At 37.1% G+C, this 24,801-nt stretch overlaps 1 protein-coding gene across 2 annotated transcripts in view; it reads right to left on the bottom strand.

Moving 5' to 3' along the window:
- Window positions 1-24,589, bottom strand: part of MYOM1 (myomesin 1) — a 126,583-nt gene extending 101,994 nt beyond the window's left edge. The window contains exons 1-2 of one of the 2 annotated variants that reach the window (XM_019755764.3): window positions 24,261-24,589; window positions 20,162-20,490 (exon numbers count right to left, since the gene is read on the bottom strand). In XM_019755764.3, coding sequence (XP_019611323.3) covers window positions 20,162-20,466 — 305 coding nt within the window. In that variant the 5' untranslated portion in view covers window positions 20,467-20,490; window positions 24,261-24,589. The remainder of the gene's footprint in view (window positions 1-20,161; window positions 20,491-24,260) is intronic. The other variant, XM_019755765.3, reaches the window with a different exon arrangement.
- Window positions 24,590-24,801: the final 212 nt, after the last annotated feature.

The following is a 24,801-nucleotide window of genomic DNA, read 5'->3' as shown; positions in this document are numbered from 1 at the left end:
GTCTATTTAGTTCTTGAATTAATTGAAATGTATTTTCATTCAAACATATACAATTTGGCATAAATTTCATCATGAGTTCATGGAATCCCTGAAGTCAATCCATGGATTCGGGTTAAAAGCCCTTGGTTTACATTGTAATGAAAGATGTTCACAATAAGGAGCTATACAGGAGCTCTCTGAACTATCCTTTTTATTTTTCTGTAGATTTGAAATGATTCTAAAATAAAAACTTAATATTAAAAAGGTCTCCGATCTAGAGAAAATTTGAAAAGAAAATGGAAGTGCATGAGTGGTATGACATGGGAAAAGCAAGCTGCCCAATTGAAACAGAAAAATCTTCCAAACTGTCAACCTTGACCCATTTCCCAATCTTTAAAAAGCATTAGGAAAAGCAAAAGAGATTAGTTAAACCAAAAGCAGAAGAAAGGCCAAATATATACATAGTACAAAATGGATACATAATAATGCAAGTAAACCTACCCTCTGCTAAACAAGTAGAACAGAACTGCAAGGGCGAGTGGCTCTAGGCCCGGTGGGGTAGGGTGGGCTACTGCGTTTAATCCCTGGACTGGGTGATAGCATGGAAATGGCCAACCTCTTCCTCACCCTCTTACCACACCTCCCCCACGGTGAATATCTAGTTTTATTCTATGATCTGCATTAAAACTGAAGGTTAGGATTTTGAATTCAAAGCTGTGGATTGGTTATCAATTGGAAACATTTATGAAACTTGTTCCTAGCTGGCTGTTTCAGGCAGCAGCAAAATGACTGCATTCTATACCCAGCAGGTTGCAAAGTACAAGCTGTGTTTATACAGGTCTAAGTTTAAAGTGGTATATTCCTTCACCCCTTTATTCCATTACTGTACTAACATTAATTATGGAGTTTAAGAATTTCCTTTTTTCTTACTTATAGAACATTTGAATTTCCTATTTTTTCTCCTGTTTTCTGCATTTGCTCTTTTCTCTTTACAGTAGTCCCGCCCCTTACCCGCGGGAAGTATGTTTCAAGACTCCCAGTTGATGCCTGAAACCACATATAGTACTGAATCCAAATATATGTTATTTCCTATACACACATACCTATGATAAAGTTTACATCTTCTCTTTGGCATATCTGAACTGCCATCATTATTATTATGCTTTGGGGCCATTTTTAAGCAAAATAAGGGTTACTTGAACACAAGCACTATGATACCGAAACAGTTGATCTGGTAACCAAGATGGCGGCTACTAAGTGACTAATGGGCGGGAGTGTATACAGTGTGGATATGCTGGACAAAAGTATGACTCTCCTCCCAAGGGGATGGAGCAGGACATCGTGAGATTTCATCCCATTACTCAGAATGGCAAATAATTTAAAAATTATGAATTGTTTATTTCTGGAATATTTCATTTAATATTTTTGGACTGCAGTTGACCATGGTAACTGAAACCCTGAAAGAGAAATTGCAAATCAGGGGGGACTACTGCATCTTTATTCTAGCGTCTATAGGCATCTTCTCATAAGCTCATTTATTTACATCAAAACAGTTATAATTTGTCATTCTTTTTATTGTGTTGTGTTTGTTCCTTTTCCTGTCATTTTCCCTTTAAGATAAATCTTTAAAATGAAGTATGTATTATATAGAATGTTTCAGAATATGATTATTCCATTCTCATAGGTAAATCACAGCAACTTGTTTTTAATAGTTGAACTTTATGGTAAAGATTCATGACACTATCATCAGTTTCTATTTCATATTTCATTTGAAACAAAAATCCAAATTATTTAGGAAAAAAACCCAAATCTTTGTTATGCTTTAAAGCTTCCTTAAGTTGTGTTTTTTTTTAAGATTTTTATTGGGGAAGGGGAACAGGACTTTATTGGGGAACAGTGTGCACTTCCAGGACTTTTCTCCAAGTCAAGTTGTTGTCCTTTCAATCTTAGTTGTGGAGGGTTCTGTTCAGCTTCAAGTTGTTCTTTCAGTCTTAGTTGTGGAGGGCGCAGCTCAGCTCCAGGTCCAGTTGCTGTTGCTAGTTGCAGGGGGCACAGACCACCATCCCTTGCGGGAGTCGAACCGGCAACCTCGTGGTTGAGAGGACACCCTCCAACCAACTGAGCCATCCAGGAGCTCAGCGGCAGCTCAGCTCAAGGTGCCATGTTCAATTTTAGTTGCAGGGGACGCTGCCCACTATCCCTTGCGGGAGTCGTGGAATTCAACTGGCAACCTTGTGGTTGAGAGCCCGTGCTCCAACCAACAACTGAGCCATCCGGGAGGCAGCTCAGCTCAAGGTGCCGTGTTCAATCTTAGTTGCAGGGGGCAGAGCCCACCATCCCTTGCGGGACTCGAGGAATTGAACTGGCAACCTTGTGGTTGAGAGCCCACTGGCCCATGCGGAAATCGAACTGGCAGCCTTCGGAGTTAGGAGCACGGAGCTCTAACCGCCTGAGCCACCGGGCCGGCCCTCCCTTAAGTTTTGAATTCTAATAAAAAAAGAGCATGTGAAGGATTAGATATTAAAATACTATACTATTTAGTAATTCTGATTTATTTACTAAAGCTAACAAACAAAATTAAATCAGAAAAACTCAGTTTTAAGTAACATTATTTGAAGAAATACCACCAATAGTCTAACTATGACCCATGGACACTGAAGTCTAGCATCTTACTCTATTGAATTTTAAAGTGAATAATGCTTTAAGATGAGTTAAATTGAATATGTAAAATTTAAATTTCTTTGAACTTAAAGTGCTATATAAAGGTTTATTTACTTCATGGGCTTTTAGTTGCATCTAAATTTTGAAAATAATCTATCTCATAAATCAGTTTCTGAGTGGATACTAAACTTGATATATATGAGTGTATGGGTTTTTTTTAAACTATTAAAACTACATTTAATGTTCTTTATGTACTTGGCTTAAATCTTGACACTTTCTGAATTTTAATTTATAAGGCAATGAAATTAAGCAATAGTTAAGGACTGATTTGCATGTGCACACGCCTCCATGTATTCGTAACTATGTCTAAGTAGGCATACACACAGTTACAGATTAATTAGTTATGTCCTCTGTTAATACATGTTATGTTGTGTTATATCCTCAGCGAATATGCCTAAAGTTAGCAGAATTTAAAGTAATATCATAGTGTGTATGACATCATCATACCTGTAACCAGCAGCACCACAGAGAAGGGATGTAGCCAAGGTATAGACAACTTTCTCCGGAAATACTCCAGGGGCTAAGAAATAGGCTTACACTTGCATCCAATTCAAATGATGAACAACAACAAAGATAAACTTTTGCTCTTACAACTTCCTAATTATTCTTGGCAGGTAAAGCAAAAACAAAACCACTTACAGAATTCCAGAGCTCGAAGAAATTTGAGGGATATTTATTTATACCAGGCTCCTCATTTATTGATGGTGGAAGATGTGTAGTATCTTTGTAACTTGCCCATGTATACACAGCAAGTTAGTAGCTGAACTAGGTTAGTATTCTTTCCACTAAAACTAACGGTCTCCAACTTTTGTGAATGAGTATTCTTGATCCAAAAATATTGATAGGATGCCACCTATACATGTTTGTTTATTTATAAGTTCTATGCATATACTACTGTATAAATATTCTCGCTTTAAGAAACATTCAGTCAATAGAAAAATTTTAAAGACGAAATTTGATTTTTTTTAAACAATAAAAGTGCTAATATTTCTTCCTATACCTCTATGGTATGTCTTTGTGGACTCTCCATTCTGGAAACCATAACACTGTGCCACACTGTCCATAATGACGCTGAGATTGATTTGCTATTCCTGAATTTATTTGCATAAATTAAGGTTTTTAACTCATCATTGTCCAGTTGAAAATAAAGCGTAAAAATGCATTAAACTTTATACTAATTAATATATTCATTTCTTAAAGTTATGTTTGTAACCACCATACAATTTTGAGAAATTGACCTAGGTTCCCCAGATGAATAATTTATTCATACTTATGTAAAGTATGGATATGCTTAGTGGCTATATTACTTTCTGAAAATATTCTGACAACTGATCAGCGTATTTCAGAAAAATGGGTTGTAAGCATTCTGCTTTGTAGACACTGCTCCCAAACCAAGCATCACCCATCCCTATGTGCTCATGGTTATACGGCATTAATGGTTTCTCCCCTCTATTTTTCCCACTGCCTATCACTGAAGAGGTCTCAGTCATCTTTGTATCCTCACACTGTCTCCAGTGCCTGGAACTGTTCAATAAATGTTTACTGAATGAAGTGAAATAAAAATTCATTCTCCTGTAATCATATCCTAACTCGGTGATTGTCAACTCTGGCGTCACATCAGAATCAGCTGAGAAACTTTTAAAAATGACCAGTGCAGGGGCAGGACTTCCAGTATGGTGAAGTGAGTAGTTCAATAGCTCCTCTCTCCAAAAAGCAATGATAAAACTGGATACTATTGTCAAAAACAACGCATTCAGGACTCTGAAAACCAACCAGAGGTATACATTATAATGAGAAGTGGTAATTCATAAAAAGCTACTGAACTTCAGGTATAAACAGTGGGAATCTGTGACATTCTTGCCTATCTTCCCATCCCCCTCCTCTGGCTCAGTCCATAAAGTAGTTCTACCTAGGTGGGGAAAGGTATGAAAATCAGAATGCTCACTGCCAGAAGGGGCTAATTTGACGCGGAGTACAGCATGGTAAAACTCCACATGCTGCAGCATTGTGAGTAACAGTGGGAATCTAAGTGGCAAACAAACCAGGGAAGACGAGCAGCTCAGATAGCCTGAGGTTGCAGTCATGGCTGGGGGCAGCAGCAGACTGGCAGATTAGCCAGAAATTTAACAGGAATATCTGAGAAATAAGACCAGCCCTGGCATTATACATAGTTGTTGCAACATTATTGACTATATTCTCTATGCTGTACTTTATATCCCCATGACTATTTTGTAACTACCAATTTGTATTTCTTAATCCCTTCACCTTTTTCATCCAGTTCCCCAGCCCCCTTCTCCTCTGACAACCATCAGTTTGTTCTCTTGTATCTATGAGTCTGTTTCTATTTTCCTTGTTCGTTTATTTTGATCTTTAGATTCCACATATAAGTGAGATCATATGGTATTTGTATAATAAGTAAGCAAATAAATAAATAAATGAATAACCATCACAGGGGGCTTTCATGAGTTCACCACACACCGATTTGGGAAAACTGGAGAGGGCCCAAGTTAACCACTTATCACTGACTGACTGTAACCCTATGTATATGTGCAAAGAAGAGGCAAGGGAGTCTGGAGGTAAGCAAAGCCAGAACATACTTAAAAATTACCTGAATTTTAAATGTGCTCTCCAACACACACACACAGACCTATTGCCAGAGGGTGAAAACTTTACTGGCTTAAGATGTTTGACCACAACATCTGACCATTCATTAACCATTAATCTATGTAAATACAGTGTGATCCCTGTGAATTCAGGCTTAAAAAGAAGAATGACAATTCTTTAAAAACTGAGCAGAGACATCAGCAGTCACACAGTGGTTGGTAAACAGATTCTACAAATGTGTTCAGGCAAGTTAGTAAACAAAAACAAAACACAGCAACAACATACTTGGGGGAAATTCAGAATCCATAATAGCTACAATATATTATCTAACATGTCCCATTTTCAGCAACAACAAAAATTATGAGACATACCAAGAAATAGGAAAGTGTAACCCACACCAACAGAAAAGAGAAGTAAATAAAAATTGTCTCTAGGTAGGCCTTGATGTTGGAGTTATTAGACAAAGACTTCAAAGCAGCAATTATAAATCTATTCAAAGACTAATTTTAAAAACCATGTTTAAAGAATTGAATGAGGGGCGAACGAGTGGCTCAGTTGGTTATAGCGCAAGCTCTGGGCAACGGGGCTGCAGGTTTGAATCACACATGGGCCAGAGAACTGTGCCTTCTGCAACTAGAATGAAATCAATGAGATGCTGCTGAGCTCCCGGGTGACCAGATGGCTCAGTTGGTTGGAGCCCGGGCTCTCAACTACAAGTTTGCTAGTTCGACTCCTGCAAGGGATGGTGGGTTGCGCCCCCTGCAACTAAGATTGAACACTGCACCTTGAGCTGAGCTGCCACCAAGCTCCCGGATGGCTCAATTGGTTGGAGTGCATGCTCTCAACCACAAGGTTGCCGGTTCAACTCCTGCAACGGATGGTGGGCTGTGCCTCCTGCAACTAACAACGTCGACTGGACCTGGAGCTGAGCTGCTCCCTCCACAACTAAGATTGAAAGGACAACAACTTCACTTGGATGGAGCTAATGAGTCCTGCAAAAAACACACTACTGTTCCTCAATAAAAGAGTCCTGGAACTATACACTGTTCCCCAATAAAGTTCTGTTCCCCTTCTGCAATAAAATCTTAAAAAAAAAAAAAAAATTTGAATGAAAGTATTTCAACAATGATTCAAAAAAATGTCAACAAAGAGAAATTATAAAATAGGATCAAATAGACATTTCTGCAGTTTAAAAGTATAATACTTAAATGAAAAATTTATTAAAGGGACTCAACACCAGATTTTAGATGGAAAAATAATCAATAAACTTGAAGATAGAAATAACGCAACCTAAAAATCAGTGAGATAAAAGAATGAAGAAAAATTAAAAGATCCTCAGAGCTCTGTGGGGCAAAATTAAACATACCAATATATGAATAAGAGCAGTACCAGAAAAGAGAGGAGAGAAAAGGTAGGGAAATATATTTTGAAGAAATAATGTCCTAAAACTCCCCAAATTTGATGACAAATATTAATTTGTGGATCCAAGATTCTCAAGAAACCCAAGTAGGACACACACAAGGAGATAGACACCTAGATATATCATAGTAAAATGGTTGGAATCCAAACAGAGAGAAACTTTGAAAGCAGCAAAAGTAAAATTATTCATCAAACAGGGAAACAATGTATTAATGCATGCCTTCACATCAGAAACAATGCATCCCGGAAGGCACTGATATAACACAAAACAGGGCAGTAAAAGAAGAAAAAATGAACAAACAAGAACCCATGAGAAATACAGAAAAAAATAACAAAAATTACATGTGAATGGAGAAAAAACTTCAAGGAACAGGCAGTGATTGTCAAACTAGATTTCTAAAAATCCTATTATATGCACTCATGAGAGGCATACTCTAAATCCCTCCTTATCCATGGGAGATATGTTCCAAAAACCCCAGTGGATGCCCAAAACCACAAATAGTACTGATACACTACGTTTTTTGCTATACATCCACACACTTTACAGCTTCTCATTGGCATATTGAAATTGCCAGCATCACTACTTTTGTGCTTCGGGGCTATTATTAAGTAAAAGAAGGATTACTTGAATACAAGCACTGCAAAGCTGCAACAGTTGATCTAATAACTGAGATGGCTACTAAGTGACTAACAGGTAGGTAGTGTTTACTGCATGGATATGCTGGAAACAAGGATGATTCACATCCTAGGTGGGATTTAGCAGGACAGAGCAAGATTTCCTCTCACTACTCAGAATGTTGTGTACTTTAAAAGTTATAAATGTTTATTTCTGGAATTTTCCATTTAATATTTTGAACTGTAGTTCACTGTGGATAACTGAAACTGTGGAAAGTAAAACTGTGTATAAGGGCAGACAACTGTATGTGTTAAAGTAAAAAAAAAAATGTGAAAGAGATATACCATGCAAATGATAACCATAAGGAGCTGGAATGGCTATATTAAAATCAAACAAAATACACTTTAAATCAATAAACATTACTAGCGACAGAAGAGGACATTTCATAATGATAAAAGGGTCAATTCCTCATAAAATATAACAATTATAAACTTATATGCAGAGCCCTACCAACAGAGCCCTAAAATACATGAAGCAACAAGTAACAGAATTAAAAGCAGAAATAGAAAATTAAAAATAGTTGGAAACTTCAATACTTCATTCTCAATAATTGATAGAACACCAGACAAAAATTAGCAAGGATATAGGAAGTTTGAATAACACTGTCAATCAAATTGACCTAACTGACTTTTCTAGAATACTTGGCCCAATGACAACAGAGTACATATTTAACATTCTCCATGAGAGTTCATATACTAGTCAACAGAACCAGCAATCAATTAAAAAGATTTAAGTCATACAAAATATATACCCTGACAACAGAAAAAGTAAATAAATAAGAATGTACAACAGAAAGAAATTCAGAGAATCTCAAATATCAGGAAATTAACAACATACTTCTAAATAACCCATTGGTTAAAAAAAAAAAAAAAGATTCACAAGAGAAATTAGGAAATATTTTTAACTACATAAAAAGAAAATCACAACATATCAAAATTCATCAGATACAGCTAAAGCAGTGGTTAGAGGAAAGTTTATTCTTTATATGTCTATATTAAAGAAGAAAGATCTCAAATTAACAACTTAAGCTTCCACCTTAAGAAGTTAGAAAACAGATTAAACATGAGATAAGCAGAAGGGAGATATAATAAAGATGAGAGAGGAAATCAATGAAATAGAAAACAGAACAATAGTTACAATCAGTGAAACAAAAGTTGGTTCATTTAAAAGATCAGAAAATTGATAAATCTTTCAGTAGATGAACCACAATGAGAAAAGACACGAATTATCAAAATCAAGAATGAAAAAGGAGACATCATTACCAACCCTACAGAAATTATAGATGTCTTCATGTCAACATATTAGACAGCTTAGATGAAATGGAAAAATTCCTATAAAAACTCAAATTACCAAAATTAATTCAAGAATAAATTTTTAAATATCTCAACAGACCAATAACAAGAAATTGAGTTAGTAATTTAAAATCTTCCCACTATGAGAAGCCCATTCACTGAGGAATTCCACCAAATATTAAAGAAACAATACCAATCATTTCCACTGTTTTCAAAAACAGAAGAGAAGGGAACACTTCCCAACTCATTTTATAAGGCCAGTATTACCTAATATCAAAACTAAACAAAGTCATTATAATAAAAGAAAACTATAGACCAATATTACTCATGAACATAAAGAAAAAATCCTTCACAAAATATCCAGCAACAGATAAAACATATAAAACCAAGTGGAGTTTATCCCAGGAATGCAAAGTTTATTTAACATCTGAAAATCAATTGGTATAATATGACATATTAATAGAATAAAAAACAAAAATCACATTATCAACTAAGAGATGCAGAAAAAAATACTTGACAAATTCAGCATTCATTCATGCTAAAAACTGTCAACCAAAAAGGAATAGAAAGGCACGTCTTCAACCTATTGATACCATCTATGAAAAATCTACAGCTAATATCACATTTGATAGTAAAAAACTAAATGCTTTCCTCCTAAAATTGGAAACAAGGCTATAATATTTGTTCTTGCCACTTCTATTCAACATTGTACTGGAGTTTCTAGCCAAGGCAGTTAATGTAACAACAACAAAAAATTACATTGTGGTACTGGCGTAAAGACAGGCATGTGCACCAATGGAACAGAATTGAGTCCAAAAATAAACTTTTATAATCATGGTCAATTGATTTTTGATAAAGGTGCTAAGGAATTTAATGGGAGGAAGGATAATCTTTTTAACAAATGGTGCTGAGACAATTGTATATCCATATGTGAAAGGATGAGTTTATAATTTTGCTCAACATCACACACAAAAATTAATTCAGAATAGATATTTCTAAATATAAAAGCTGAAAAGTTATAAAACTCTTAGAAAATAAAAGAAACTCTTTATGGTGTTGAGTTAAAGTGTTCTTAGATATAACACCAGAAGCATGAGTCAAAAAAAAAATTGATGAATTCAACTTCATTGTAATTAAAAATTCTGATCTTTGAAAGACACTGTTAAGATAATGAAAAGACAAGGCACAGAGTAAAAGAAAATATTTGTAAACTTATATCTAATAAAGGACTAGTATATAAAGTATTTAAATAACTGACAATAATAAGCAGAAAAAAACAATTAAAATAGACAAAAGATTTGAATAAGCATTTTACCAAAGATATATAAATGGCTAATAAGCACATTAAAAAATGATCAACATTATTAGTCATTAAGTAAATGCAAACTAAAACCACAATGAGATACCACTACACACCTACTAGAGTGGCTACAATAAATAAGACAGAAAATAACTAATGTTGGCAAGGATGTGGGTAAACTGGAATATTCATACATTGCCATGGGAATGTAAAATGGTAAAAACATTTTGGAAAACAGTTGAGTATTTTCTTACAAAGTTAAACATAAACTTAGCATACAGTCCAGCTGATGCTTTGGTAAGTGTAGGAGAAAGTTGACTTCCAGCATTATTGAACAACAGCCTTTCAGATTGTGCTATATGTTAGGATGCCATTGAAATTTTCAGGTTTTGTTTTTGAACTTTCTATAGTAATTTCAATTATCAATGGAAAATTTATTCAGCATCCATTTTGTACAAAATACTGTGCTTGACACTGTGATAGGAGGGGGTATGAAGATAAGGACCTTTGTTTTCTGAGAGCTTTACATATAGTAGGAGAGTAAATGCTGCCAGGCCCGACACACTGTATTACATCAATCAAGAAAGAAAGGATAGAAGGACAGAAGGAAGGCAGGCAGATGAGCAAAAAGACTAGTGCAAACAAAATTAGAATTCACAGGCTTGCTAGCGAATTTCTGTCTGGGGTTATCAGGGAATACTCTGTGAAAAGCTGGACATTGAAAGACATGTAGGACACCCTGGGTTAAGCTGTATGTACAAAAGCTTAAAAATTAAAGCTCAGTTTTGATGGCTGAATTATCTATTTGTTGCCATTAGACTTTACTGAGTGAACACAAGAGTTGAACTCATTTTCATTATTATAAAAATTTTCCTTTAAACTGAATTTTATGTATATTTACAACTTAGTACTGTTGCTTATAAACAAACTGCTCAGCTGTTTACCAGAAGGAGGAAGAGACAATGGTTTCAGCAAACTATAGGACAGCTTCTCGAGACCAGTCCTTCTTCACTGTCATTGCTCAGTCAACCACTCCTCAGAGCTTCTGATACCTGAAGTTGCATTTCTTTCATCTTCAGAACCTCTGGGAGAGTCAGGAACAAGCACTTGAGGATTTTGCATTCTCCTTTTTCATGTCAACTTTTCTACTGGCCACATTTCCCTCTCTTGCAAACTTGAAAGAAAATACTTTCTTTAGGTGTTTGTGAAAAGGTCGTTTTCATCTACTTTTGATTTAGAGCAGTTTTGTTCTATGCTCTTCTTTTGATATGGACATTATGTCAGTCTTAACACTTTCTATTGACCTTTCAACTCTCTGGTTTCTCAATCTGGACACTTTTGCAGGTTTCAGAAAAACATAAAAGTAGTGGAGAAGTAAGAGGCTGAAAAGTGCCCATCTTTTGCTAATATGCTTTTCAGAAAAGGCTTCTTATACTCGTAAGATACAAGAGTTTAGTTTGACCAACATCACCCTTGAAATTTACTGACATTTAGTGTCATAATAAGTAAGCATCTCTTGGCTTTTGGGTTTTGCTTCTGTTTTTGTTTTTTGCATTATTTATGTTATACTTATCTTTTTTTTCCCTCTCCATTTCACTCTCTCAGCCATAGACATATCTCATTGTTAGTTCTTAAAAATTTTTTAGCTACCTAAATAGAAAGATGACCAGTTTTTTTCTTGAATTTATCACTTTACTTTTTCATTATTTAAATTGCCACTGACAAGTAACATTTTACTCTCCTTTTCAGCAACTCTCCCTAGCTAATGTATAGCCATGATCTAAAATCAAATACCATGTGAGTCTGAACCACTTCTCATCATGAATGTAGAACAGTCATGTGTTCTAGAAAGGGTGGATGGGTAAAACACTGAGAGATCTAAATTTTCTATCGTTCAAAAAAAAATTTTTTTCCTGGTTTTTATCTACATACACCTTTCAGTTTTTATGCATTTCTGACTATTTCAGAAATTAATTTAACTAAACTAGATTATGACCTATTTCTAAGCAGAAGTAAAAGAGTTTACTCCGTATTTCCTAGAAATTATATTATGCAGGACACTTGACACAAGTATCGGTAGATGCCTTATAGAGTCTAAGTCTGTAGACTGAAAATTGTCCAGGGCTTATAATAGTTTGTCTTATTAACTTATTTACAAAGCAGCCCAGAAGCCTACATCCCACTCCACTTTGGGAATGGTACCTGTGGTTGACTAGACATTATGTACCTTCCATTTGAGGTGCTTCTGCTTTCTTTTGTTTCATCTAGAAAGGTAGCTGTGGAAACGTAAGTAGGAGAGTAAATGCTACCAGGCCTGACATATTGTATTATGTCAATCAAGAAAGAAAGGATAGAAGGACAGGAGGAAAGCAGGCAGATCAAGCCTGTTTCAATGGGTCCTTTGGCCTTCCAGAATTCAGAGATCCCTGTGGAAGCTCAGTTATACCCCACTGCCTGGGAGAGCTAACAGTGGACAGAGTTAACATTTCACCTCCACACTCAGGAAGGTAACTGCTTTGCCCGCCTCTACCTTTGGCCGATTCATTTATTCCCACTCTATTAAAAGACATGCTTCCTTCTCACAGCATGATTCAACTGCCTATGGAAAATGAATGTCATTCTAGGGGCACCCTGTATGATCTAAACTTGAATTTAACATGCAAAATAGCCAAATAAATAATATTTTCAATGTAGAATAAAGCACAGGAAACAAAGACAGAATCACGTCTTTCTGGGCTGCAGTTTACATATCTGTGAAAGGAGGGGCTTAACTTAGATGAGCTTTTGGTGTCGTCCTGCTTTAACACTCCACAGTTATATTTATCTACAAATTGATGATTATATGAAACTGGTATCACCAGGAATGAGACTCCTAGGTCTCTCTCTGCCAACAAGCTACACGTTTACAGCAGTGAGAGTGGGGGAGGAAGATTGGTGCATGGCGAGCCTCTCCTTGGACTCAGCTCATCTTTGTGATTCAGAACATAACTGAACTGCCTTTTAAAAAAGTAACTGGCTTTTTGCTTTCCTTAGATTTTCCTCTGACCTTCTCCTATCACCTAGGAAGTAATACTTGTCATTTTCTTGGTACTTAAATTCTGGAAGACAAATCCCAGAATGTTGCACACGAAGTCCTCAATGTCATCAATAGGTCCCTGGAAGTTTCCAACTTTAACCAAAATGGCGTGTAACAAAATCAATTTTACCATAGGTTAATCGATATAAATAAGAGTTAAGTTCTTACAGCATAGTTTAGATCACAAAAACCTTACCAATGAAGACCCAAAACACTTCTGATATTAAACATTGAAATAAATGTGAACTATACATACATTTAAGACAGATTAATGAAAATAAGATGATGATTTTCCAACCTGCTTATTCCAGTACAGGGTCATGGTGGCCAGAGCCTTTCCCAGCAGCTCAGAGTAAAAGATGGGAACCACACTGGATGGGATGCCCTTCCATGGCGGGGCACAGTAACACCCACACCCACACTCACTGAGCCTGGGACAATGCCAGTTCCCCCATGTGCACATGGGATGTGGGAGGAAACGGGAGCACCTGGAGAAAACTCACACAGACATGGGGGAATGTGCAAACTCCACACAGACAGTGGCCCCAGCTGGGAATTGATAGTGTTTTCCTCATCAACGTTATAACGAAACAGCATTGAATTAAATGACATTATTTGAGGACCTGCTATATCGATTTTTTTCATCTAGAAACTATGGTGCTTTTTCCTTACATATAATAATTAAACTTTTATTTAGAGAAGAGGTTATAAGAATATTTGTAGAATACAAAACCTGGATATAACAACAGGTTTCCAAGCAAACTTCATTTCCCATAACAGTCTGTTGGCTCAGTAATTTTATATAATTCAGATTCAGCCACTTGAATCTACAGAAGGGTTACAATCTCCATTCAACTATGGTATTTTATGTGTTTTTCTTACTAAACGCCATAAAAGCAATAAGAACAGAACAAGGTACTTCACTGGAATCTTTGGGAATGGAGAATAAGCAAATGGTTTTACCATCATCATGCTGTTAAATAGAGTCCAGAAGATCCACTATATACAGAACATCTACATGGATCTTTCTGCAACCTCTAAACTCCATGGCTAAGGAAGATGAAGAGCTGTGTGAAAAATCTGTTGGAATTTAGAATATGGCAAAAACTAATAGATCCAAAAATAGGACCACTGCTCACCTCATCCTTTCTTACTGCACATCTGCGCCTGCCTAAGCTATAGCATTAGCCTCCTAACTGGTGGCCTGCCTCTGGGTGGCCTGCCTCTGTCCCCCATAGTCTGTTCTCCACTCAACAGCCACAGTGATCCCAATGCAACTTAAATCAGATCATGTCACTGTCCTGATCAAAACTCTGCCACAGCTGCCCCTTTAAGTTATAATAAAAAGTCCTTACTATGGCCCACAAGGCCCTATATGATCAGTGCTGCTCCGTCCATTACCTTTCTGACATCTTCTCCACCTACTCTTCCCCTCATTCCTCCATTCCCTCACTGGCCTCAACGTTGTTCCTGCTATAAGGTCTTGCAGTGGCTGTTCCTAATGCCTGGTGTACCTTTCCTCCAGATAACCTCATGGCAAACTCCCTCAGGTACTTCATGTCTGCTCAGATATCACCTTCTCAATGAGGCCTGACTGCCCTAGTTAAAATTCCAGCCTGCACCCCACCCCACATACCTGATCTCTCTTATTTTACTCTAATTTTATTGCTTTCATAACATTTATTACCTTCTAACATAATATAAAATTCAATGTCTTTTTTAAAATTACATTTATTGTTTATGGCCTGCCTCTCTGTGCTAGAATATATGCTTCATGAGGGCAGGAACCTTTGTCAATTTTTTTCAGTAATTTATTCTGAGCACCTAGAGCAGTGCTTAGCACACAAGAAGCACGGGGTAAATATGCATTGAATGAATGAACAATATCTAAACCTCACCAAGTGTTCCCCATGTGACAGCCATTACACTAAGCACTTACATGATTGTCTCTTTAAGACTTCTTAACCTGAGGGATAATCATTTTCCTCATTTTACAGATGAAGAAACTGAAAGGTTAAATAGCTTATCCAAAGTCATAAGCCTGCCTGTAAGTACAATAGTCCCCCACTTATCCGATAGGATATATTCCAAGACCCCCAGTGGATGCCTGAAGCCATGGATAGTACTAAATCCTATAGATACCATGTTTTTTCAATACATACATACATACCTTTCCACTTAAAGGAAGCACTTTACAGCTTCTCCTTGGCATATACAAATTGCCAGCATCACTACACTTGCACTTTGGGCCATTGTTAAGTAAAATAAGTGTTAGCTGAACACAAGCGCTGCAATACCACAACAGTTGAGCTGTTAACTGAGATGGCTACTAAGTGACTAACAGGCACGAGTATTATACACAGTGTGGGCCTGCCGGACAAAGGGATGATCACATCCCAGTGGGACAGTGCAGGATGGTGCGAAATTTCATCATGTTACTCAGAATGGCACACAATTTAAAACTTAAGAATTGTTTATTTCTGGATGAAATTTTCCATTTAACATTTTTAGACCAAAGTTGACTGGGGGTAACCAAAACTGTGGAAAATGAAACTGTGGATAAGTGGGGACTACAGTATGCATGGGCCTGTTTAACCTCAAAAACTATCCACTTCCCTTTATAACATCTGGAAATGGACATGTAGAAAATGGACACTAAACTGATGCCGATCGCTGAGGTCAAGATGCAAGAATGTCCACAAGGCAATAGATTTCTTTGGTAACATCTTTTGAAACCAAAAAGATGGGAGATGGAGCAAGTTTTCAGGTTCTACTCAGACCTGGCTATAATCAGACTCACCAATAAAAGATGGGGATTTCTGTGTTTAGCGGCCTCTATTTTTAGCACTGGTATCTTGTGCCTGATTTAAAATTGATTTGAGTATTAACATGTTCTTTGCAAACTCTAGTAATTCCAAAAGAGGTTATTATCTGGGCAACAATGAAAGGGAGTTGATCATGACATGAGTATAGATAAGGGGCATAATTTAAAGTCAGGCAGAGTGCCTTAGGCAAGTCACTCAAGCCTCAGTTTTCTCATCCCCAAACTGCTATCTTTCAGAGCCCCTTGTGAGTCTCTATGTCTGATTCTAAGTGATGAGTTAAAGAATCTGTAAGGTTTCAGGGTTGGCATTCATGCATGCCCTAAGACTTTCTGTCTTAGAATTTGTGCACTGCTCTAAATCTTGGTTATTTTGGTGCTCAATGGCTTCTCTAGGGCAAGGGTAAAAAAGGAAGCATAACACAAACCTATATAATGATGCTTCAAGAAAAATCTAGTGGCAGTGTGATCAAGAGGAGTTGCTGACTATAACTGGCATCAGGTACCCATGGAAAGGCGGGGGAGCTTGCATAGAATGGTGGTTCAAATCTCTATTCCACAACTTCTTAGTGTAAGGAAGGTCATTTAATCTTTTTAGTTTCCAATTTTCTCTTGTAAAATGAGGATAATAATTTCTACTTCTCAGGGTTACTTTAAAGATACATGGTACAGAGGATGCTACGCTTAATTGCATCATATGGACCGAATTTTAATTTGTTTAGAATCAGAAAGTTAAATGTCTACCATTATCACAAAGAGCTGAGAGACAACTCTAAATCCTTCTATCATCTAAGAACTGTGCTATGTTGTTTATTGGTTTCTGAAAATTATTCCTACTTATCAAGTATAACAAAATATTTTTTATTTCCATCTTGATGTGTAATTAAGTTTACTCAAAAGAAGGTAACTTTCTTTCCATAATAATATCACATTCTCTGTAAACATCTGTCTTATTTCATCCTAAATCCTTATAATATTGACATTAGGTAAATAGATCCTCAGATTACGTACCTGGCTATCTGGTATTTATATGTATACTTTCTAGTGCATTGGTTCTGACCTTTATTTAGTCACAAAGTTCTCTGAGATTCAGATGAAAGCTACAGCCCTTCTCAACAACAACTAAAATTCTCATCTGTGCACAATTCTGCACATAATTTCAGATCATCCAAGACTCTGTTGAAATCTATTTATGGACAGAGGTTAAGAACCCTCGCCTAATGGTTGCAAAGTGATCATGAGTACCATTTTTCTTTTAATCCCTAATAGTATTTGTGGATTGCTAGCAGAAAACAATAATCTTGTGTCATTTTGTTTTCTTGAATTATTTTACTTGAGGGGTTTTTTCTCACTGTGACTAAGAATAAAGGCATTTAGAATAAGCGTTCCAGAATTTATTTTATAACCCTTGGCTCAGAATAAAATTGGTAACTGATCTGTGCTATAACTACACTGACACTGAACAAGCCATTGTTTTTAAAGCTTACTGATGTCAGCCAACCCCTGAGCACATATAAATCTCCATAGTTTCCACTTTAACATTGGGCATCTAACTACAAAGCAGAGGCTAAAAATAGACCAAGCCTAGTGCTTACATACACTCTACAGAATTGTAGGTCCAACGCTAGGGATTTTAATCAAGAACACTGTTCATAATCCAAAGAGAGATATTTCATTTCGCAGGAAAAAGCTGCTCCACTTTGAAAAAGCTAAACAAGAACTTATAGGTTTTATGAAGATTTTGAAATGTTCAAAGAATATTATCTGCACCTGTTAGCTCTAGGTCTAAAAAAAAAAGATTAAAATACTCCCAGAATTAGGTTGGCTTTCTTTTTGTTTACATTGCATTATACATAGGATAAATATTGGCATTTTTTCCCCTCTCTTGTTTCTAGGTCACCATCTCTAGGTCAACATATTTCTACCAAGAAGTTCAAGTTGTTCAAACATATCAAGTCATTAATAAATTCCTAATTACATAAATATATACATGGGAGGAAAAAGATGTGAGGTTAAGTGTAGAAAAAATTAAAGTTCCATTTCCTACAGAAAGTTTATTATCTAAGGCACTTTATGGCTAAAATGACTAAGTCTTCCAAAGATTATATAGGGCAAATGCTTTCCGAATAAAATATAAAAATTCTCAAAAGTTCGATTACTAATGTTTGGTTGATATATCAGATTATGAATAAATATAAATTTTGCACAAGTGTAAAATTAAAATAATTTTAACATAAAATTTAGCAATAGAGTTGAAGTACTCAAAAATACAAATTCATAAATTACAGATTCTACAGCATTGGGAAAATGAAATAAGTATACAAGGAGTTACATTAACACCTGTATGATAATGAAAAATACCCATCTTCTATAGACACAGCACAAATAGTCCAGGAAAATGGATATTTAGATGTAATCCTCCTCTATTACAAGACAGCTGCTTTACTAAATGAGGTTATTGAACTCATCTATGGAACATTGTTCAGGAGAACAAAATGCTATCACATACACATAGTGTTAATTCACCCCAACTTTCCTCTTTGACACAGTTACTTGAAGCAAGTGTTAAAAGAAATGAATTCCTCTTGATGACAGTATTTCCATATTTGCAGCCAATTCGAGATCTGATGAATACCCATGGCAGAATATGACTCATGAAAGTGCAATTGCAAAATGATCCTGCTCCATTTTAAATGGCATTTCAGAACGTGGCCATCATACATTCCAGGTAAACCCCATTGGACTCTGGCTGTCACTGAACATAGTAGAAGCTCCCAGGAGGTCACTGTCAGTGCCCATGAAACCACAGCTGTAGATCACATGCTGCTTAAACCCAACAGGAATTCAGGAATTTCCGCCTTTAGAAATCTTCCTCCCTTCTATTCATACAAACCACTGTGTTATTTCCTCAATAACTTTTTTTAATTCCCAGAAATAAACGCTTTTTCCAGATGCCCTAACAAATATTTTGTGGACTCATATGTTATAAGACTTAAAATTTTATTATGCTTATAACAAAATGCAACCTATGTCAGATGCTTTGGAGAGAATTTGAGGCAGCAAGTGGTTATTTACCACATGGCCCAGAAATTTTTATGAGTTAAAGTTCAGCAATTCTTCCTGAGGATGACAGATTTTTTAAAAATAAAATCACATGTATCTTGTGAGTGTGTTTTAATCCCCATGAAGCATTTCATTCTGGATATTGAAAAAATTAAAATTGGCTTAGACTGAGAAAGTAAATACCTGCCCAGCCATCGTTAGGCTGGAACAGCAGATACAGAGAAGCCAATTGCAAAGTTCACGTTTTTCCTAGGGACACTGCTGCTGTAAAGTGTCATGGAAATCTCTTTCTTTGAGTGACTACAAGACTCATGAAGACACTTCTCTAAGATCAAAGATTATCAGTAAGTTTGCTGTTTGAAATTTTATCAGTAAGAATGAGACATCACACTCTTGCCTGGAGAACCTCAGGAGTTGTTGACAGAGAGAAGCAGCTTGGATTCCCAGCCCAGGGACTGAGCTCCACATGAGGGGTTTCTGGATACAATAGTCCACACTTACCTCAACTTGACTGTTTCCAAAGAAACAGCACTCTGGGTTAGCTTGGCAGACCAGACTTGCATGTAAACTCCATTCTTTCTAAAATCCTATAGTAACTCTCTCTTTCCCTCCACCTTATGGTCTTTCTCATTGCAATGGGTTGATAAACCTAATTTTGTGGGAATACAGGTTTGTTCCCGGTATTCTTAGGCTGACTGAGATAGGGCATGTTTTTATAAAATGTTCCAGCTAAAGAAAATGTCTGCTTCTGGAATAGTAGCTCTGAATTTTAATACTGGCTTTCAGCTACGGAAAAAAATAGAACACATGTCTGCTGTAGTTTGGCCTTCTGTGACCTGTGAATTTTAAATTCTCTACTGCCTTCTCACCTAAGTAGAAACATTCTGAGAGCCAGGAAACCTGCTGGGAGTGTTGAAATGATATTTTCTGGCTCTGCCCATACGAATGCAACCTGTGGCAAAACGTCTCTTCTTCCAGAAATCAAGCAAGACTCTACAGTGTGACTGTGAAGCACTTTGCGAAACTCAAAGAGACGGGGTGAAAAGAAATAAGTAGGCCTAAATCCCAGGTCTCCCAAATACAAAGCCTCGCTCTACACCTGCTTTAAATGTAGGGCTGCCAGATTAAAGAAGAAAGGAAAACGTGATGTGGGAGGGGTGTTCAGAGAACGTCCCTTTGTCCTAAGGTTGGAAGGCTGCTTTTGACATACCCGTGGGAGTAGCCATAATCGTAGGCTGAGGTGGCCTTCCTACTGACTGCTGACGCGAGGGTGGACTCGGTGGCCCTAGACGCCTGCTGCTGGTAGGAGGATGCCAACGCCTGGCTGAAGGCCTGGGATTCCTGGCGGTGCGCAGCCGATGAGCGGCTGCTGTAGGCCGTGGAGCCGTGGGTGTAGATGGCAGAACTTTTCTTCTCCTGCTCACGGTACTGGCTTGTAATGGTGCGAAGGTCCCTGTTGCGGTAGCTGCCATCATACTGCTCGTGGAATTTCTGATAAAATGGCAGAGACATCATGTGCCCCCGACGAAACCAGGCAATCTATAAGAAAGCAACAATTTTTGAGTGTACTATGAACTAATCCCACAGAAAAAGTCATCTAAACTAATGTGTAAAAATTAATACTCACCTTTTCCAAAGAATAAATGGAAAATGTGAAGTTTAGCTTTACTGGTTCCTCAATAAACTCTCTACACTGTATGCCCAGATATGCCCCCTCCTGTCCTTGTGCAGCTTTCTTTTTCCTTCCTCCCTCCCTCCCCCCCCTCAATATATCTAGGACATCTTTGCCAAGTTTCCCTACCTGGCTATTATGCTTTTCCTCAGTCCTCAGACCTTTAATAATTCATATTTCTAGTTTTCTGGCATTTCATTATGATGGGGGCTTCATCTGGGAGAACAGGTAATAATGGACAGTCTGTGTACAGTCAATGTGGTTTTTATTCAACAAATAATTACTGAGACATACTATGAGCCTGGTACTCTTCCAGCACAAGAAATACAGAGATGAACAAAACAAGCAAACTCTTTGCTCTGATAGCTTTATATAGAACCTTATATTCTCTTGCGGAAGATAGACAATAGAGAAAATTAGTAAAGTATAAGGTATATTCAAATGTGCTAAACGCTATAGAGGAAAAATAAAGTAGTAAAGGGGGATGGGATGCAATTTTAAACAGCCACATAGGGATGCCTTCACTGGAAGGTGACATCTGAGCATGAGAATATCCGGGGGAAGAGTGTTCTAGAAGGAAGGCCACTGCAAACACACTGGGGTATGATCATGCCTGTTGTACTCCAGGAGTAAATAGGTTGGTGAGGCTGCATGGAAAGAAGGGTTGCAGGGAGAGGTATAGGAGATGATGTCGGAGAGGTGAAGGGTTGGGGGGAAAGCAGGTAAAGGGCAGATAATGTAGGGTCCTACAGGTGACTGTAAGGACTTTGTCTTTTATTCCAAAAAGGCTGAGAGGCTATCAGAAAGTTTTGAGCTCAGAATCACTCTTGCTGATTCTGAACAATAGACTGGTGAAGGACAAGAGTAAAAACCAGGAGACCAGTTAGAAGGCTGTTATGAGCTAAGTTGTAGTCCCCAAAATTAATAAGTTGAAGTCCTAACCACCGAAACTTCAGAATGTAACTGTGTTTGGAGATAGGGTCTTACAGAAGTCATTAGGGTGGGTTCTAATCCAATATGACTATTGTCCCTATAAGAAGAGGAAATTAGAACACGGATATGTACACCTGCAGAGGGAAGACCATATAAAGACACAAGAAGAAGACAACCATCTCTAAGCGAAAGGGAGGCCTCAGAAAAAAACCAACTCTGCCAATACCTTGATCTCAGATTTCTAACCTCCAGAATTGTGAGAAGATAAATTTCTGTTGTTTAAGCCACACAGTCTATGATACTTTGTTATGGAAGCCCCAGCAAATTAATATAAAGGCCATTACAATAGTCCAGACTAGAGATGATCGCAAAAGCAGTGGAACTGTTAGAAGTGATTAGAGTCTGCACATGTTTTGAAGGTAGGATCATTAGCATTTGTTGAAAATTCTGGATTATTAGGGTGTGAAAAAAAGATAGGAGTGAGAAATGACTCCAAGGTTTTTGCCTGAATAATTGCAAGATTGAAGTTACTATTAACTGAGACAGGCAGGAGTATAAGAAAGCAGCACTTCTGGATGGAAGAACAGGAGATTGGTTTAAGACATTCTACATTTGAGATACCTGCTAGGCCTCCAAGTGGAGAAGTTAAGTGGGAAGTTGGATATGTCACTCTGCAGTACAACTTAAAGGCCCAGGATGGAGAACTATATTTGGTACTCACCAGCTTACAGATGGCGTTTATAACAACAACAACAAAAAGATAAGAATGATAGTAAATGGAAAAGGAAGTCCTGGGACTGAACCCCGGAGTGTGCTTGTATTATCACATAACAAGCTAGCTCAAATCTCACAAGCACTTCAGAAAGGCATAGTGTCAAACCAGAAAAATTACTTGGTCCATTAAGAACATGAAGGCTTCTAATCCTCTAACATAAAGAAGTCCGTCATCAGGGTAGCAGTTTGCATTGTGAACTTGAGCTAACAGTTCTACTAAAAGTCAAAGATGTGTTCACTTAGCATAGGGAGGGGAGACTTCACATTGCATTAGATTTCTTAAATAATCTGTCCACTGATAGAAGCCTATCAGCCATATTAACAACTTTGGATGAAGTAATATTTTTATGTGTGTTCTGAAATGGTGTTTTAAATTTTATGAGCACAGTTGTTGTGATCAGTTTTTTCCAAATCTTTTTCTTTAAATTCTAGATAAGGAGTGAATTCTTCTAAACTTGCCATATTTTTTGTCAAGTTTAAATCTACGTCTTATTTATTTAAAAAGTCAGCATGTATTCCCTAGAGAAGAAAATCCAGCAAACTTCACTCCAGAAATATTTATCTTAGGGCTCATGGAAGATAGCAGTCTACATGGCATTTCCCAGGAAGAAAAAAAAAAAAGCTAAAATAGCTACTAGCAAGCAACTTTGCTTCAACCCTTAAATAGATTGCTATTTTCTGTTCTGTTTTAAAATATACAGAATAGTTGTCATGTGTAATGAATAATTATTAGATAAATTTTGATAAAACAAAAGGGTTAGAGTATATTAATATAGAAGTATATGGGGTAAGGCAGTTATAAAGATATAAGATATGCTTCTGTAATGATACATACTACATTGCAACATGGCAAATGTTATTTGAATGATATCCGAATAAAAATGAAGGACTTCTTATGCATTTTGTTATAAGCTAAACTTACAATTCAGATGGCTTGAAATGCTGTTATTTTCACAAAATCTTTAAATATCTTGCCCTAATTCGATTTTCCACTCTGTTTCTATTTTGCTCCAATACATTTATTTTTAATAATACTTAATATTCCAAGCACATAGATAATGTATTACAAGTAAACAGGGCTTGGCTTTAAGTCAACAGAGCTGGTTGTCTCAGCTCTGACCTCTGGGACAAAGGTACAACTACCTTCTCTTCATCAAGTACGCAAGGACTATCCCCAACAGAGCATGTTGGGAGGAAAGATGGTTTGGTTGTCTTCTGCATTTTCTTCCAGAAAATAATTTGAGAATTTAGGAAGAAATGCTAACTCCATAGTTGTAATCCTGATATGATACTTTTGTATAGGCATTAGAGGCCAAAAGCTGATAAAAATTATTCACAGAAAATATTAACTTTAGGATCATTATGAGGGGATCTCTGTTGCCTCTGAAATATCCTCTAACCATGTTCAGGTTAGGAATATCATAATGCACTGTTACATTTATCCACATGGCATTTCAGAGCAAAAATCACTAAATTAGAAACTAGTGACTTCAGAGATAATTTATCTCCTTTTGGACTAATTTGTAATCAGGGAGTATTGTAGGCATATAGAAGATGGAGAACACATGATTTCCTGTCATCTCATCCATTCCAGATTTCAGCCAAACTATTGAACTGTAACTTGGAAAGCGTACCTAACTCACACTTACAGTTTCATATGAGACAGCTATTACCTCCTTATAGTTCCAGAAATGGTGGCTTAATTTGAAAAGAATACAATGAGCTAAGAGAATAGCTGTGCCAGCAAAAACTGGCTCTCTGTTGCTCTCGTCTTCCTTCTCAGGGGCTCCACTTTCCTATTTCTCTACTATTCTGACATCTCTTTGAGAGAACTGCTGAGCTCGGAAGATAGAAAGAAACCAGACACACCACAGTGCTGCTTAGCCCATAAAATAGCAAGTGCATTCTTCTGCTTCAATAGCACACTTACCAGTTTCCAAAAGAGTGATGGTGGTGGAAATGTCCCTATGTGGCCGTGGAGCTGGATGAGAGAATGAGAAACCCACGTAGGTTGAATCCAAGAAACAGTTTAGAGGCAGGGCTAAAGACAGGACCCTGGGGACCAGTTCAAAAATAATGCATGTGGTCAGGCAGTAGAATGTCAGAGCCACACAGCCAGCCTTTTATGGCCAAGAAGGCAGATAAATATAGCAGCAAATGGGAAGGGTAGTACTAAACTGAGGGGAAGAGAGGGACACTGGCAGGTAGCTGCCTCCTTAACTAATTACATTAATGCCAGTCAGTGGGTGTGGCCTGATTAAACCAAACATAGGTAGTCAGATTTTTATTTGGCTAGCAGAGCTATTTTCAATATCACTTTATCACTGGATATTTAAAAGTGCAATGGAAAGAGTGTCTTGTGTTGAGAGCTAAAAATAAGGGTAGTAATCTGATTCCCAAAATGGACTTCATGGAATTTTAATGCCAAGATATGGTTCTGGGTGTACTGTTCATAACACATGTATAGTATA

This window comes from Rhinolophus sinicus, chromosome 4, assembly GCF_057876585.1.
Source record: "Rhinolophus sinicus isolate RSI-liver-muscle chromosome 4, RSI-T2T, whole genome shotgun sequence".
Lineage (NCBI taxonomy): Eukaryota > Metazoa > Chordata > Mammalia > Chiroptera > Rhinolophidae > Rhinolophus > Rhinolophus sinicus.
This window is presented reverse-complemented; position numbering and strand designations above follow the sequence as displayed.